The following is a 17,237-nucleotide window of genomic DNA, read 5'->3' as shown; positions in this document are numbered from 1 at the left end:
TGAGCTTACAGATCTTGTCTCCCACTGGGCATGGAAGGAGCTGGACACCATAAACTGATTCCCAGGTGTCCCAATAAGATTCTTGGAGCACATAAAGACAGACAGTATTAGAGTAAGGGAATCCCCGTAGATGCCATGGTTGTTGCAGCAGCCACAAAAAAAAAGGAGCTGGCTGAACACAGCTCCTCTGTTCATTCCCCTAATAGAGAAACTAGGGTGTTGGCAGGTACAGGAAGTGAGTTTGTGCCTCAGCAACTTTTGCCTTACAGTCATTAAACTGCCTGGCACATTTTACTAAATTACAGAGGGACTTAATTAAGGAACTCTTTTAACTTTACTTCTGGGTCCATGTCGGTGGACGAAAAGAAACTTAATGTCCTTCTATTCCTATGTTGCAGTATTCTTGGTGTGGGATTTCCCAACTCAGGCGATCCGTACGTTGGCTGCTATGCAAAAGCTTTAGCTTGGCTGCTGTAGTTGCATGGGACGTCACACGCGGTGTCATAAACCAGGGGCCTTAAATGTGATTTATGCACGCACAAACCTCTGAACTTTTCAGCCGCAGACTATCGCCACATCGTGTGCTTCACTACAAGATGTCTAAAAGCTAAGTACCCCATTGGGGTTTTTCTTATATAACTTCTAGCTAAAGCTTTGTTTGCTGTATTAACCTTTAGCCGATGTCAGCTAAAAAAGGGTAAATGCCAATGCAGATGCCAGATACCACATAAAGATGCGCATGACAGCTGCGTTTTTTTGTCTAAGCCTAGAGCACGACCATACCACTTGCTCAATTTGCCAATCCTTCGTACCCATGACCCTACGTAGCCATCTGGCTGCCCTCAATTTATACCTAGAAAACCAGAGACTTAAAAAACTTGCACTAAGGATGGATCCCAAATCGGAAGTTCCGACTGAACCTCTGCAGAAGAAGGCCAAGATTCCTAGGCTCACTTTCACTGCCTCTCCGTTTTCGGATGCCCTGCCAGCTACTGATTTAGGAGTTGAGGGACGTCTGTTAGAGCCATCTACTTTGATGGTGACCTTCGAGAAAGCCGCTTCTCAGCTGATGACTGGCATGTCTACGGAGCTTACTCAGACATCGGCTACAACCAATGTCAAGGGGGAACCAGACACAGCTGGCCTTCCGACCGGGATCCCTCCTCTTGACACTACAGCCCTTTGCCATGCACCGGATTCCAGGCCTTCGCCTAAGGCTATTCCATTAAAAAGGAAACAGAAAACCAAACATCTGGCTACAACCTCTGAAGGCTTACCTGATTGGCAGTCCTTTACTTCCTCTTTGATGCAGGCCTTCATGGCCCTTAGGCCCACAGCCTCTTCTCCATCTACCCTTCCTCTCCTCAGCCCTAAGCCTCCCTCTACCACTTCTCTTCCTCTTCCCACTACTCAAGACAGGGAAGAAGAGCAAGAAACTTATTATTCATCTTCAGATGAATCCATCTCATATGTCTCTCAAATAGCCTCTCCTCAGGAATACTGCTCCCCAAATGAAGAATCCATTGAATGGGACTCCCCACGAGAGGATATCACCTTTGGAGAGACCATTACAAAAATGAAGGAATACTTCAAATGAGACACCTCACAAATGTCTGAAATTCAAAAAAGTTATTTTGAGTTACTGCAAGCGGAATCTCCCTCCCCTTCTGCCATACCTCCTGTCATCCCTGCTTACCTAGATGCCTTTTCCTCAGCATCTTAGACCCCAGACTCACAACCTCCTGCCCCTAAGAGGCTGGACCACTTCTACAAAATGCCTGATGACCAGAAATTCTTAGTCAAACCACCCTTGGCAGATCCTGCTGTGATTGCAGTATCACCAGACAAGTAATCCAGACTGATTCTGTCTGCCTCTCTCCTACCTACTAACAAGGACAGTAAAACTATGGACAGAATTGGAAAGAAGATTTACACCTCTTCCACGCTGGCCTTCAGAGCCATCAACTATCAAACCGATATGACCAAATATGCTCTGGGCCTGTCTCTGAAGCCTCTACTCTACTGACAGCTACTCCAGACTGCCCCACTAAATCTTAAATAACATCTGAACTGTCTCTGGCTGCTCAGGTAACCAGACATTCCATTCAATGTAGTTATGATGCTGCAGAGGCCTCTGCATGGGCTTCAGCCTCTGCCTCTGTACATCGGATATATTCCTGGCTACGCCTACAACACTTACCAGAGGACTTCAAGTGTAAAATCTTAGATGCGCTTCTAGACCCAAACCTTTTGTTTGGTAAACAGTCAGCAGATCTTTTTAAAAACCTACAAGAAAAGAGTAAGGAATTGCAAGACATCAAGCACCTTCTGGTGTCTCCTATTCCTAAATATTACAGAAATTACCCTGCAAAAACTACCTTTGTCATAAGAAACCCCTCCTCTGTTGGACCTTCCTCTTTCAGGCACAGAAGACGGGCCAGAAGGCAAATTTCTTCCAGGCTGGCTGTCTCACAGCCTCCCACTAGAAAGCGCTTTCAAGACAGAGGAGGACCCAACAATGCGTGATTGCCTTGCCCACATTCCCCTGTCTACCTGCCTCTCCCACTGCCTCCCCTTTTGCAAAACCATCCCTACAGATAAATGGGTTCTGGCTATAGTTCAAAAAGGATACTTCCTTTCTTGGAGAGAAAGGCCCCCTGTAAGGGGCATACCCTTCCCACCAAGAAACCAAAGACACCTCTTCCCTCAGGTTCTACAAGACCTTCTGAACCTGGGAACTATAGAGCCTGTCCCCACAGGGCAGGAAGGAAAAGGCTTCTACTCAGGACTGTTTCTTGTCCCCAAAAACGATGGACCATTGAGGCCTGTCCTAGACCTGTCCTTTCTAAACCTATTCTTAAAGGTTCCCACCTTCAGAATGTTGTCTCTACAAACTGCTCCCTTTTACCAGCGCAGGCTTTCATGGCAACACTCAACCTAAAAGAATCCTATCTGCACATCCCCATACAACTTCTCACAGAAAATTCTTATGTTTTTCTGGATCCTCCTCTCACTTTCAATTTACAGCATTACCCTTTGATTTGTCCACTGCTCCCAGAATGCCTGGCACCTGCCATAGTCTTTTGCAGAACATAAGAGATTCAAATTTACCCTTACATGGACGACATCCTTATTCTAGCAGAATGCAAGAAGACTCTGCAAAACCATTTACAGTTCACCATTTCCCTGCTTCTAAGATTGGGGTTCACCCTCAACATCCCCAAATCATTTTTGACCCCAGAACAAGACAAAACATTTCTGGGCTGCAGGTTCAGGGCAGACATAATGAAAGCTTTTTTTTTTCCCCAGGACAAAGTCAGTTCCTTGTCCACACACTTCAAAATCCTTTTGCAGACCCAACGGGTAACTGCAAGGCAATTCCTAAGAATCTTTGGTCTAATAGCAGCCACCATTCCCTTGCTACCACTAGCCAGAATACACATGCAAAAGCTGCAATGGTATCTAAAAAAAATGTATGGTCACAACACCAACATCCTTTAGAGCAAGAAATAACCCTCTTCCCCTGCCAAAAATCAGAACTAACAAGGTGGATTCAGTAAATTCAGCTGAACCCGGGCCTTCCACTACAGTTACCCACCCCAAACTGGTGCATGCATACAGATGCATCAGACCTAGGATGGGGAGCTACAATGTCACGCTACAGGGTACAAGAAAAGTGGCACCCATCCATAAAGAACAAACATGTCAACGTGAGGGAAATGACAGCAGTCCTTCTGGCACTGAAAGCCTTCCTTCCCCCTGTTACATCCAGGTGTTCTCCAAGTAATAACAGACAACACCACAGTTATGTGGTACCTCAACAAGCAAGGAGGGACAAAAGCCTCCCTCCTCTGCAGAATAACCTTACTAATCTGGGACTTAGCCTCTCAGCACAACTTGTCCCTGCAGGCATCCTACATCCCCTCGCAGGACAACAAACAAGCAGATCTTCTCAGCAGGACATCCTCTCTGAATCACGAATGGATGCTGGACAGAAGTATCTTTCTAGACATTGTCCATCGGTAGGCACACCTCAAGTAGATATGTTTGCTTCCCCCAGAACAGACAACTGCAGACCTGCACCAAGAACCACTCTCCACTAGCATGGAGGATAAATGCATTCATCATTTCATGGCAGGGGTGGTTTCTATATTCCTTTCCACCCTTCCCACTTATTCAAAAAGTGCTCCTGAAAATCAGGAGAGACAAACCAAAAATCTTGCTGGTGACTCCCTATTGGCCAAGGCAGCACTGGTTCCCCCTACTTCTCTCTCTAGCCAAGGGCAATCACCACAAGTTACTCCACAAGGTGGACCTTCTAACACAACAAAAAGAAACCCTCATTCACCCACACTTGCAGATGTTGGCCTTGACATTGTGGGTGTTAAACTTTTAATTCCATTCAGGCACTACTACTCAGTGGACGTGCTTTCAGTCCTGAGGGAGGCCAGAAAACCTACTACAAGGAAATCTTAATTAGCTAAATGGGAAAGATTTTCCAAATAGTGCCTGAGCAAGGGCAGGGATCCATGCCTCACAGGTCCACCCTTAGTTCTTGCCTATGTGTGTCAGCTGTTTAAGACGGGACTTTCATACTCTTCAGTGAAAGTCTACCTTTCAGCTATTTCAGCCTGCCTGACACTAGACCCTCCCCTACTAGCCAGTTTCGATGTCAAACTATTCTTAAAAGGGGTCTTGCACATTAGACCACCAAGAAAACTCATCCCTCCACCCTGGGACCTGAACTTCATTCTGGAAAAAACTCACCCAGTCCCCATTTGTACCGTCTAGTACTGCTACTCTGCAAATGTGCACATGGAAGACAGTACTGCTAGTGGCTATAACTTCATCCAGAAGGGTGTCAGAGTTGCAGGCCATAATGGCCTGCCCTCCATACACTACCTTCCACAAGGATAGGGTAACATTACGGACCAACCCTTCCTGTATGCCTAAGGTGGTCAACGATCTGTCCGTAAACCAATCTATTCATTTACCTACCTTTTTCCCCACTCCCACCAATGAAATTGAGAGGATACTCCACTCCGTGGATGTACACAGACAGCTAAGGTTTTACCTAGGCAAAACCAGTTCCATAAGAAAATCCAATCAGCTTTTTGTTTCCTTCCACCCCAGGGCCCTGGGCAAGGCAGTCTCCAAACAAACTATCTCATATTGGATAAGGACAACTATTTGCCTATGTTACTCACACCATGGCAAAAAACTTCCACAGGGAGTAAAGGCTCACTCTGCAAGGGCAGTGGCAGTCTCCAAAGCCTTCCTAAAGGGCTTGGACACTGCATCCATCCTGGAAGCAGCTGCCTGGTCCACCATTCACACTTTCACCAAACACTACAAGCTAGACAGTGTCTCCAGAGCACTAGCAGGATTTGCCAGAGCAATTCTGCAGGGCTTTGTGGAATCAGTTACTTCTACCTCCTCCCTTCCTTCCATCTAAGCTGTGGTACTCTCCCACACCAAGAATACTGCAACATAGGAATAGAAGGACATAGAATAGTTGTGTAAAATCTTACCATAACCATAGATGTCCTTCTCTTCCATGTTGCAGTATTCCCCCACCCACCTAACCCCCTTTTCTATACTTCTCTCTCTCTCACTATTGACCTGTTTTAGGTCACCTGGTGGTTATAGCCCTATGCTATGGCCAATTCAGCCACCAAATGGCACTTGATCCTATGGTTGACATCACTTGCTACTCTATTTTGAACTATCCTACTGGGCTTTTAAGTTCTGTCCTCTGTGCATGCAGATGTCACATTTAAGGCCCCTGGTTTATAGCCCTGCATGTGATGTCCCACACAACTACAGCAGCCAAGCTGAAGCTTTTGTATAGGAGCCGACGTACGAGTCACCTGAGGCGGGAAATCCCACACCAAAAATACTGCAACATGGAAGAGAAGGACATCTATGGTTATGGTAAGATTTTACACAACTATTCTTTTCTCATCATTGGGCACCCTACAGTCTGTATCAAATGCGTCCATGAGGTTAATTTCTCATGCAGCTGAAGGTTCCTCGCAGGCCACAGGTTCCGGCATAGCCATTAGGAGACATGCCTGGATGCGATTGTGTGACTTTGCAAAGCCCTTTGATGGATCTTCTCTGTTTGGGTCCACCATTAGAGACAGTTTCCCACAGTGAGCAAGATAGAAAGACCTTGTCTGCCATGGTAATCCATTTTTGTACCCTGCAGAGACCTTTTGCTAAGAATCAACACAGTGGTAAGAAGGTGGGGTTCCAGAAATCTTAAGAACTTTTTCAAGAATCATGCAGAGATATTTCTCCCAGAGACAGAGGGGGAAATAATAACAATGGACGACACCACCCACCTGGCAGAGGAACTCCACAAAGTCAAGGGTTCCAAGATTCCTTCTCGGACAGACCCTTTCAGTGCTCTTGAATGGATGCCAGACTGTTCTTCTCGGGAGACAGTTGAGGGGTGCTTGCCTTTGCACTGAAAAGCCTGAGCAGCAATCACAAAAGACACATGGGTGCAAAGAATCATATCCAGAGGATATTTCATTACCTTTTTGCAAGTTCCCGCAATGAAAAGAAAACATTTCCCCATTGTTCCACCCAGTCAGTGGAAGTCAGCACCTCTGGAAATTCAAAAGTTGCTAGACAAATGAATCATCCAAGAAGGTCCCACCAGACCAAAAGAGGATCCAGGTTTTACTCAAGGCTCTTTTTTGTGCCAAAGAAAATAGAGGACTTGAGACCTATACTGGATCTCAGTTATCTGAACCAGTTTGTAAAAAAATCCAGGTTCCAGATGGTCATGGTTCAGTCCATTCTGCCTTTGTTACTCAAGAATGACTGGATGTGCTCCATAGATCTTCAAGATGCACACCATCACATCAGAATGAACAGATGCTCTCGAAGATACCTGTGCGTCCGGCTGGAATCAAGCCATTATCAGTTCAGAGCCCTGCCCTTTGATCTCACCACAGCCCACAGATGCATGTCAGTGGAAGCAGCCTGTCTAAGACTGCATGGATTCAGGGTGTTTCCTTATTTAGATGAACAGCTCCTCACCTCATCAACAGGCATCACATTGAAAAAGCCAGGGATTACTTTTGTCCCAATCTCTAGGAAGCACCATCAGTCTTTCAAAGTTCAACCAGTTCCACTCTTATTGCGTTCTTACTACAAAACAGAATTCTTGCCTTGAGACTGCATGTCAGACAGGTTCTTCCTCACACCTCCACCCCAGCAAAACTAATTCTCAAAGCACTAGGGTCAATGGCAGCTGCAATTACCTTAATTCCTACCGCTCGTCTTCATAAGTGAATCCTCCAGTCCACTCTGGCAGTACAATGGTCCTTTCTCTGACAGCCCTTGCAACATTCTACAAAACTATTTTGGACTTGCAAGGACTTCCTACTTTGGTGAAGTCAGTCCGATGAGATTTGTCAAGGACAACCCTTTCCTTCCTCCACCAAATGCCACGTTGACCATGGATGCCTCCCAGTTAGGGTGAAGGGAGAATATTTTGGGATGGACTGTTCAAGGCACGTGGTCCCCAGAAGAGAGCAAATTGCATATACATGTCTTGGAGATGAGAGTGGTCTTTTTAGCATTGCAGGCCTTTCAGAACTCTCTTCCTGTAGGGACAATTGCTATCTAAACAGACAATATGTCAGTAGTTTGATACATCAACAGACAAGGGGGAACTAGACTGTCCCCATTTGTCGAGGAGCAGTGAAAGTTTGGCAGTGGACAATCTCCTCCCAACTGCTTTCTTGTAGTGATGCTATACTGGGGAAATCCAGTGTTCTAGCAGACAGACTCAGCAGAACTATCCTGATACCTCCTGAGTGGTCTCGCAGTCAGTCAGTGGCAAACATGATTTTCCATGAATGGGGTCAACTTTGCTGTGATCTGTTCGCCTCTTCCGTCAACATCAAGTGCAGCAGGTTCTTTACCGTAATCCCCCCACCCCGGGCACAGTCACTGAGAGATGCTCTAGTCCACATTTGGCCCTCTGGTCTTCTTTATGCTTATCCTCCCCTGCCTCTAATCCCCAAATTCCTTCATAAAGCACTCCGGTTGAAGAACAAGGTAATCACCATTGTCCCCTTTTGGCCTCGGCAAGTGTGGTATCCCTTCCTATGGTCTCCTCTACTAAATCCTCCTTGGATACTTGACCCCACCCCAGATCTCCTTTCGCATCCATAAGGAATGACTCGTCCATTGCAGGCCTCAGGTTGACTGCTTGGTTTCTCCAGTTCCAATGATGGCTAGACATTCCAGACTTTCCTGTCCTGTTCACCAAGTTTTATTTTCATCTCATAAAGCATTCGACAAGAAAGATTTATAAAAGTAAAGGGAAAATATTTTCCTTTTGGGTTCAGCAGAGAGAATTGAGTCCTTTCACCACTCCAATCCCTGCTGTTTTAGAATTTCTTGCATCTATTTTTCAAGGTCAGAGTTCAGCTTGGCAGCCATCTCTAACTTCCACATTGGAGATAATGCTTTCCTCTTAGCTTCATCCAAGTTATGTAAGGCATTTCTTAAAGGTACCTATTTACTTTGACCTCCAGTAAAGGATCCCCTTTGAGCCTTCTGCTAAAGCAAATCTCAAACTTCTTTCTTGGAAAACAGTCTTTCTTGTAGCTATAACTCCTGCAAGGTGAGTCTCTGGACTCCAAGCATTCTCTTCAAAACAACCTTACTTGATTTTCCATAAAGACAGGGTTACTGTACATACTAATACTTCGTTTTTACCCAAAGTTGCTTTGGAAACAAACATCAATCAAGTCATGAACTTGCCAGTTTTCTTTCTTAATTTTGACAGTAAAGGTGAATACATGCTTCATTTCTTAGATGTACACAGGCAACTTCATTTCTATCTTCATGATACGAAAGAAATTAGGAAAACTGACCAGTTGTTCGTTTCATTTGTCAAGAACAAATTTGGAAAACCAGTTTCAAAAACTAAAAATAGCCAAATGGATAACAGATTTTTATTCTTTGAGAGGCTTAACCATGCCAAGACAACCAAAAGCACTTTCAATATTTTCAGTTTAGGCCTAACATGAGATAAGCTGCCGTTATTTCTTTCTAAAATTAAATGTTATACATTTAAAACGGCATGAGTATTGCACAGTTTGGACAAGTTGATAAAGTGTCTTACTTCTATACATATTAGTAACTGCATTAAGCTTGTGCTTTGTAGCAAGTGTTACCTTTAACATAACCCTTGCATCTTTAAACACAATGGAAGCAGACTGTTCCGACCTTACTATGTAAAAGATATGAACTGGTACCATGGTAAAATTTGGTAAATAAATATTAAGAATCATTTTATGTTAGTGTTTGTTTCCTTGCAGACTAGCTTTGTACTTTGCCTGTACATTGTAAGTGTAATTAAATAGTCTGAAATTTGATTTTGCACAGGGTATCGATTATGGTCCTGAAGGATTGAAGCTTATATCGGACATTATTCGAACAACACTGAATATTGAAGTTAGTGTGATGATGGGTGCAAACATTGCCCGTGAAGTGGCAGAGGACAAATTCTGTGAAAGCACTATTGGTAATGATCCATTCATTGAATATTAAATGTGGGGTTTTTTTGTCTTAGTTATATCAACCAATGTTTGGTGTTTTTGTTGCTTGTTCGCTTCAATAATATAACTCTTTTTCTTCCACTCTTTGTTTAGTAAAAGGGTACAGGCAAAAACACTGTGATGTGGCATTTGTTAGGTTTCAGTTTAAACTAGTCTTATTGTTTCACTTAATTATGGAAAGGGATGAGTTAAGGTACATGTTTTTCATGTAATTTTATTCCATGGGAGGAATTCAGAAAGGCCTACCACGGTGCAAAAACCTTATCTCAGAAGCCTTTCTGCTTCAGAGATCTGTCTCCCACTTATGTTTTCTCCTCATGGGTGCATTAACATGGAAAGCAGTTTCACTGGGGAAGTCACGTGTTCATGCCACAGTCCAGGGGAGAGGTTAATGCTAATTACCCTTGTGCTATAGTTAGTGGCTCCTGATTTACTTGGTCAAGCAATTCTCTTAAGTGAATGCCATCAAAAGACAGTAGTCACCCATTCCCTCTTATAACATTCCTCTTAAAGTCAGACTTGTTTATGAGTACATACTTATTAAATATATGCACTAAGTCTATACAGAGATTCATTACCAGTAAATGTTAGGGTCTAGTTTATAAAGGCATCTGTTCTGGAAAACAGGGGGGAGGGGGTTAATACTTGCAGTATAAAAAGCCAAGGTGAAAATGTAGTGCATGCTGTAATGGTACAAGGAGCTCTTGATGCTGTAGGTATAACAGAAGCAAGGGCAGTAACAGACAGAAACTAGCATATGGTGATGAATAGATTCAGCATGTAGAGATGGGACAGGAGGAACAACTTGGTAGTCACAATCTGTATTTGTAATGGTACTCAATTCCATAGGCCAGAATTCTAGTTATAAACACTATGCTTAGGACTCCAGGTATAGAAAGTGTAGTATGAAGTCAAGCTAAAGAGGATAGCAGGCTTTTTGCAGGTGAATACTTTGACAAAAATTTTTGAGAGGATAGGTGCCAAATTTGTTTGCAGCAGAAAGGAAGCCAAAGAAAGTTGGTGATATTACAGTCTCTGCTGAAGTGACGTCCAGTCTAGCTGCCTAAGTATAGTGCTGTGATGCATTTCTCATGGCACCCTAAGTATATTTCAGCTGCAGACTGGTGAGAGCATTTTCTGAGCAGACTGGCAAGTAATGGACTGCTGTCAGAAGAAGAATCAAAGAAGCCTTGGCTGCAGCTGTCTTTGAGAAGAGGGTCAAGGAATCCTAGTTTAGTATGGAATTTCTTATCAGTTGCTGACACTTGCTCTGTACAGATTAGTACTGTCAGACTGATATGCCAGACACCTGAAGGTCCATTTCCATTTCTGGAGTTTACCTGTAGTGGAGCAGACTTTTTGTGGATATACTTCATTCTACTCAATAGCATGGACTTTGTTTTGGAGTTATTCAGTTTTAGCTTGCTGAAGGAAACTGCAGTTCAGGTTGATTAAAGGGATCCTTGTAACTTACTGGCTGACTAGGGGGGTTTTAGATGCTGTTGGCTGAATACCACAGTGCAATGCTGTTTGCAATATCAACTGCATGCTGTATCACGTTCCTGCCACATAAACAAATGAACAAAGTAACTGGGACTGTTAAGACGTGATGCAGTACAGATAACAGATAAAGTGTTACCACAAAACTGCAGACTAACAAATGAAAGGAAGGAAATAAGCAGAATGCCTCAATGGAAGCTTCAAACAGGTAAAAACAAAGCTACTAAGTCAAGAGGTAAATTACTAGAAGAATGAAGAGAAGGGAATAGATCATTAAAAACTAAGACAGATGTAATAAAAGCAACATGTAGTATCAAAACAAATCAGGATTTATTTATAGTAAACTAAAAATATTAGAACAGGCAGAAAAATGTAAAGGAAAAGTGCAAAACAAGTAATTCAGAGATAATCCAATATATTTTATAGAGAGTTGGGGAAAACAAAACAGTAATAACACAATTTTAAACATAATGAACCAGTATATTTTGAGGTATTTATGAAGATCATGTTGAACATAACAAAGATGTTTCCATGGACTGAAGAGTTAAAAGAAGCAGTAAGAAGTATTACTGCTTACTGCTTCTTACTGCTTCTTTTAACTCTTCAATCCATGGAAGCAGCAGTAAGAAGTATTACTATAGGAGTTATGAAATGGAGTAATGTATCGGCCGGAGAAACTGAGATATAATTAAGAAAAGCTCCTAACCGGAAAACTTCTGGTCTAAAAGCAGTACCTTATATCTGGCTAAAGGTACTAGCAACTATGCACAATGATTAATTTAGCCCTGAATAAAAATGTATTTATATGCATATTCCTAATGATCACCAACCTGGTTAACAACAGGAAAAACATAAACTACTCCTAAAGAACAAAAATGCAAGTATTCATATAGATAAAACCTGCCTTCTGACAACACATAAATTATATACTGGATTTGATGCAGATAAAAATTATAGTCACTTAGAAAAAAAATCAGTTATGGCAAAAGAACAGAAAGGTAATAATAGAAAATCATATGGAACAAAGTATCATTTGTTATTAAGCAAAGCTGTAACATAGAGCTGTAAAAAAGGCATAAACTAAGTATGATATGGATAGATTACAAAAGTGTATTTGACAACATTCCACATTCATAGATTATAGAATGCATACAGATGTATAAAATGCACTCATTGATATATTACATAACAGTCAGTATGATACAACTGAGTCATGATAAGGGGCACATTACTATCTCAGGTATAAATATCTAAAGGGGGATATTTGTTGTGATTCATTGTCACCATGCCATTTTGTCTTGCCTTAATCCATTAAACTGTTTAATTAACAGACCAGGCTATGATTACATCTTGAAACCAGCCTTCCCAGTGATATCGCATCCACTTTTTGTGAATGATTTAAAACTGTAGTGCCAAAAACAGAAGAAAGAATGTGGGGAAAATGGACAGAGAAAAGGGAAATAAAAGTGGAAAGTCTGCAATTATACTGGAAAGTCAAGATAACTCCTGTAACAACCACATGTTCGTCGAGATTTGATGCATGAATGAAGAGGGAGATGCGATTTTAAACCAAAGATGACAGATTAATAATAGCAGCTCAAGACAGCGGACTACATACACATCGGTTTACAAAGTCTGTAGAAAATGGGAGTTACAGGCAAGTACAGGTTCTGTAGTACAGAACTAAAACTGCTGCACATCTCGGTGCTGGATGCAGTAATACTCATGACTGAGGGTCTGGATACTGAACAGCACAGTAATGTGTCAAGAGTGTTTCAGTGGTGATTGTGCAAATAATGTAATATACAGGTAGCCTAAAAAACATCAGAAACATGAACCACAAGGAATTAGTGAAAATGAAGCGATACTGATTACATGGAATCTGCCAGTACCAAGGCAAAGAAAGGAGAAACTAGAAAAACAGATATTGTAGTACAGCAAAACAGGACAAAATTACTATTAATTATAGAAATAGCTACACCTAGCAATTATAGCTTCCTGCATGCTGAGAGACATAAAGTCATAACATTTCAGGATATGCAAGATGTAACTATGGTAATCTGAAGTTAAAGACACCCAAGTAGTTCCAATAATAGTAACAGTTCTAATAAAAAGAATTTTTAAGCATTCTTGAATATGTTGCTAAAACAGGTTGTGATGCCCGTGCACTGGCCCAGTAATCAAGGAGCCTCACTCCTCACCACTACACCAGTGAGGAACGTGCACATTGGGAGGATGGTAGGTACACACACAGTAAAGTACAATTTCCCTTAAGAGCACATAGAGATCACAGTCAGTCTGAGGCTGGTTTCTCCTTCTCTCTCCAGGTTCCCAGTAAGACTCCATACTGGCACAGCTATAGGGTTAAGATCTCAGCCGAGTGGTCAAGCCAAAACCTCCAGCACCCTCTCTGCCCAACCAGTGCTTCGTGTCCCTGCCCAAGTAGTTGACACACACACGCACTGAGGATTTGATTTATTTTCAAATGGGTCTATATGACAGTATCAAATGTTATTTGTTTTTATGGCAACGGAGGCACAGGAGATGGAGGCTTCACAATCATTATATACACCACAAAGGAACAGTTTGATTGGGGATGTCTTGCAGCATTTGGAACGGATCACTCAAAGGTTAGACAAAATAGAGCATGCCCATATGATGTCAGCTCCGAAGGGAGGACCAAACCAGGAAGTTGCTGGCTCTAGTAGAAGTCGTGGTGAGACCTGGTGGAGACAGAAGTTTAAATAACAACAACGGCAACAGCACCAGTAATGAGGAGTATTCAAGAAGAATTGCCGGTACGAGTTTAATGGATGGAGAGCAGCGTTCATCACAGAGCACAAATTTAAGAAGAAATGCTCGTGAAGATGTTCAAGTTAACTTTAATCCCATTAGAATGACCGACTGGTTAGGAGAGGAGATGGCTTTTTCTACACCTTCACCTGTAAGTACTGATTCTTACAACAACAGTTTGTACAAATTAGACCGCATTTTACTTAAAATTAAGAAGATTCAAGTTGATAACGCATAGTTTAAAGAATGTTTAAAGCTTAAACTTGTGCCTAGGGGTTTGCACATGTGGTGCTTTCCCACAGGGCTAATAGCTGGTTCATGCTTCCATAAGGATTTGATTAGTATGTTTGATAGACATGGAGCTAGTTATCAAACATAATGAAATAATTTTGAAAGATTTAACAAAAGAACCGACTAAACTGGACAACAGGATTGTGCAAGATGTGGCTCATGACAACAATATTTTTGACTACAACAGAATATTTAAATCTATTGAACAAGAAATAGTTTCAATTAAAGCTAGGAAGATGAAGAAAATAGAGAGGGATAGGGCTCAATATTGTTCAAACACAGCTTATCCCCACCCCCCTCGGTCACAAGCTTGGAATATGGAGAACCATAATAATAATGATGGAGCCTCTGGGAATAATGAGGAACATTTTTTAGATCAAGACAACTTTCCCCCACTGAGGAGATCAGAAAGACTGAGAGACACAAACAACCAGAATGTGCAGAATCAAGGGACTTCTACAAACAGGGGTCGAGGAGGACAAATGTATTATCAGAGGGGGGGGGGTATCGGGAATGGAATTGAATTCGAATGAGCATATGTTGAATAACTATATTATTTTAAAGAATTCTAGAAATGATTTTAATGTATATAATTTTTCTTCATGTATTTTTGATGTTAACGATTGTGATTTATTTTCTAGAGGTTTATCATTTATCACAGCCAAAAAGTTTGACATTGCACAAACATTAATTGATATCAGACATTTTGTTAGGAAGTTGAATTTAAATGTCCTATTTAAATCTGTTGAATATGTAAGTAACCCTTTGCACATTTCAAGCACGTTCAACCCACCCCTGCACCCTGCGTTAGCGATGTTTGATAAAATGTGTGAAATAGATGTTAGAAATATGCACAGAAATGCACACTCGCCTAACTTAAGTAAAAGTGAGATGGATAGTCTAAACGGATTATAAAACCAGATAAAGGTGGTGGAATTGTCGTTATGGACCTAGATGATTATAGCACAAGGATGAGTAATATTCTTTTGAGTGATGCATATAGGAAAATCTCTATTAATGAGTTAAATGGCATTTATAACAAAGTAAAAAATGAATTAATGGACCTCTTTATTGAAGGCTCAATTTCTATAGACGAGTACAATTACCTGACAGTGCATCATCCAAAAACTCTGTGTATATTTGGATTGCCAAAACTACACAAGAATATGGTTGATCCACTTATGCGCCGTATAGTGAATGGGTGTGGTTCTATCACTTATCCCATAGCAAAATACTTGGATATTAATTTGAAATGTTTTGTTAGTGAAGAAACTATTATTTGTAAGGATTCATGAGATTTTTTAGAAAGGGTTAATAATTTAGATTACAGTGAGACAGGTGTATTCATCACCATTGATGTGAAGGATTTGTACACCTCAATACCCCATGACACTGGTATTGAATGGGCATGTGACTATTTATTGGAAAAAGAAGCATCACAACCAAAAATTAATGTATACGAACAACTATTTGAACTTGTGTTGAAAAATAACTGTATATTTTTTAATGGTGAATTCTTTATCCAAGCAGTTGGTGTTGCTATGGGTTCTGCATGTGGTGGTTTGTATTCTAATTTGGTGATGTTACAATGGGAGAAAAAGTTTATTAATTCAGTTTATTGTCAACATTGTAAAATGTATGTGAGATTTTTGGATGATATTTTTATATTTTGGGATGGACCAAGTGAGATGACTAATGAATTTATAACTCACATGAATAATTCAACAGCCTTTTTAAGGTTCACCCATAATATTGATCCCAGTGAAATCTCTTATTTGGATGTTAATCTGACAAAAAATACAGTCTTAAGGAATTTTGAGTCATATATTTATAGAAAGGAAACACATTCAGTTTTTTTTACATTTTGACAGTAGCCATCCCTTCAAACAAAAAAGAGCAGTTGTTAAGGGGCAGTTTGTTAGAGCTGCTCAGATGGTGTGTAGATGTTCTTCATCTCACATTGCTGCAGTCCTTACACTTGGGTAGTCCGCTGTCCTCGGTCGGCCCGAATATCAAAGTATAAGGCTGACGTCGGTCAAGGCGCATTTGACTGACATCAGGACGTCAGGGTACAAATGCGCATGACCGACGTCATATCCTCAGTCTTTTTTCCCGCGTGGTCCGATGCAGAAGCAGCGTTGCAAGTGCCGTTCGGCGTTCTGAAATTTTTCGGAGTTTCAGACCGAGTCAAAGTTGGCTAAGTACCCCGTTGGGGAATATTTTAGTTTTTTCTTGCCTCAGTGGTTTACCGGATGTCAGAAAAAGTGAATAACTGTATTTCTTGTGGGAAACAGATACCACATAGAGATTATCATACTTTGTGTATTCCTTGTTTAGGGCCTGAGCACGACGTTGTTGGGTGTCGCTCTTGTGCTAGATTCAATAAGCGCACTATAAAGAGAAGGTTAGATTGTGTCAGGTTAGTCTTCGGGAAGTGGTGCAATTATAAAATGCCGTCGGATGCTCCGGCCGCTTCCGAAGAAGCGCAAGGACAAAGCAGCTAAGCCTAGGCCAGAAGAACCGTCCGTACCGGACGCCGGTTCTTTAGAGGTGTCGGTGGAGCCGGTGGTTCCGCCGGAGGTTTCTTTAGAGTCCCAGGGAGAGACTTTGTTATTGCAGGATGTGGCCTCTCAGGAGGCAGGTCAAGCTGACGGGGCTTCTCAGGTTACTATACTCCCCTCCCTTCCTAGGGTGGTTAGGCCCTCTCCTTCTGTTTCCAAGGCTTCCCCAGAGGCAGGCCAGGTTTAGCTTCAGTTGGTGTCACCCCTAGTTCTTCAGGAACTGTGCCCAAGAAGCATATGCTTAAAATGGCAGAAGATTTGATTACTTTGATTAGAGGTTCTTTGCCTCCTGATAAGAGACCTAGGGTGGAACCTGAACTAGGGAGTTTTGAGCAGGCTTCGGATGTTTCAGAGTCTTCGGCTGAAGACTTGCAGGAGTATTCTCCTTATTCTGATTCTGATGTGGATGATTCTACTCCTTCTGCTTCTCCTCCTGAGGATTTTTCTTTTCAGAGACTCTTCATTCCATGAGGGAGCATTTTAAGTGGGAAGGTCAGGACTT

At 41.9% G+C, this 17,237-nt stretch overlaps 1 protein-coding gene across 1 annotated transcript in view; it reads left to right on the top strand.

Moving 5' to 3' along the window:
- The window catches only part of LOC122804850 (glycerol-3-phosphate dehydrogenase 1-like protein), a gene marked incomplete in the record, with an annotated part of 523,996 nt that overhangs the window by 146,185 nt on the left and 360,574 nt on the right, over positions 1–17,237 (top strand). Inside the window, 1 exon segment of the mRNA XM_044075007.1 lies at positions 9,418–9,556. Coding sequence (XP_043930942.1) covers positions 9,418–9,556 — 139 coding nt within the window.

The sequence above is a fragment of the Protopterus annectens genome, chromosome 6.part0, assembly GCF_019279795.1.
Source record: "Protopterus annectens isolate FY-2018-M chromosome 6.part0, PAN1.0, whole genome shotgun sequence".
NCBI lineage: Eukaryota > Metazoa > Chordata > Ceratodontiformes > Protopteridae > Protopterus > Protopterus annectens.
The sequence above is the reverse complement of the archived record's forward strand: the minus strand, read 5'-3'. Positions and strand labels throughout refer to the sequence as shown.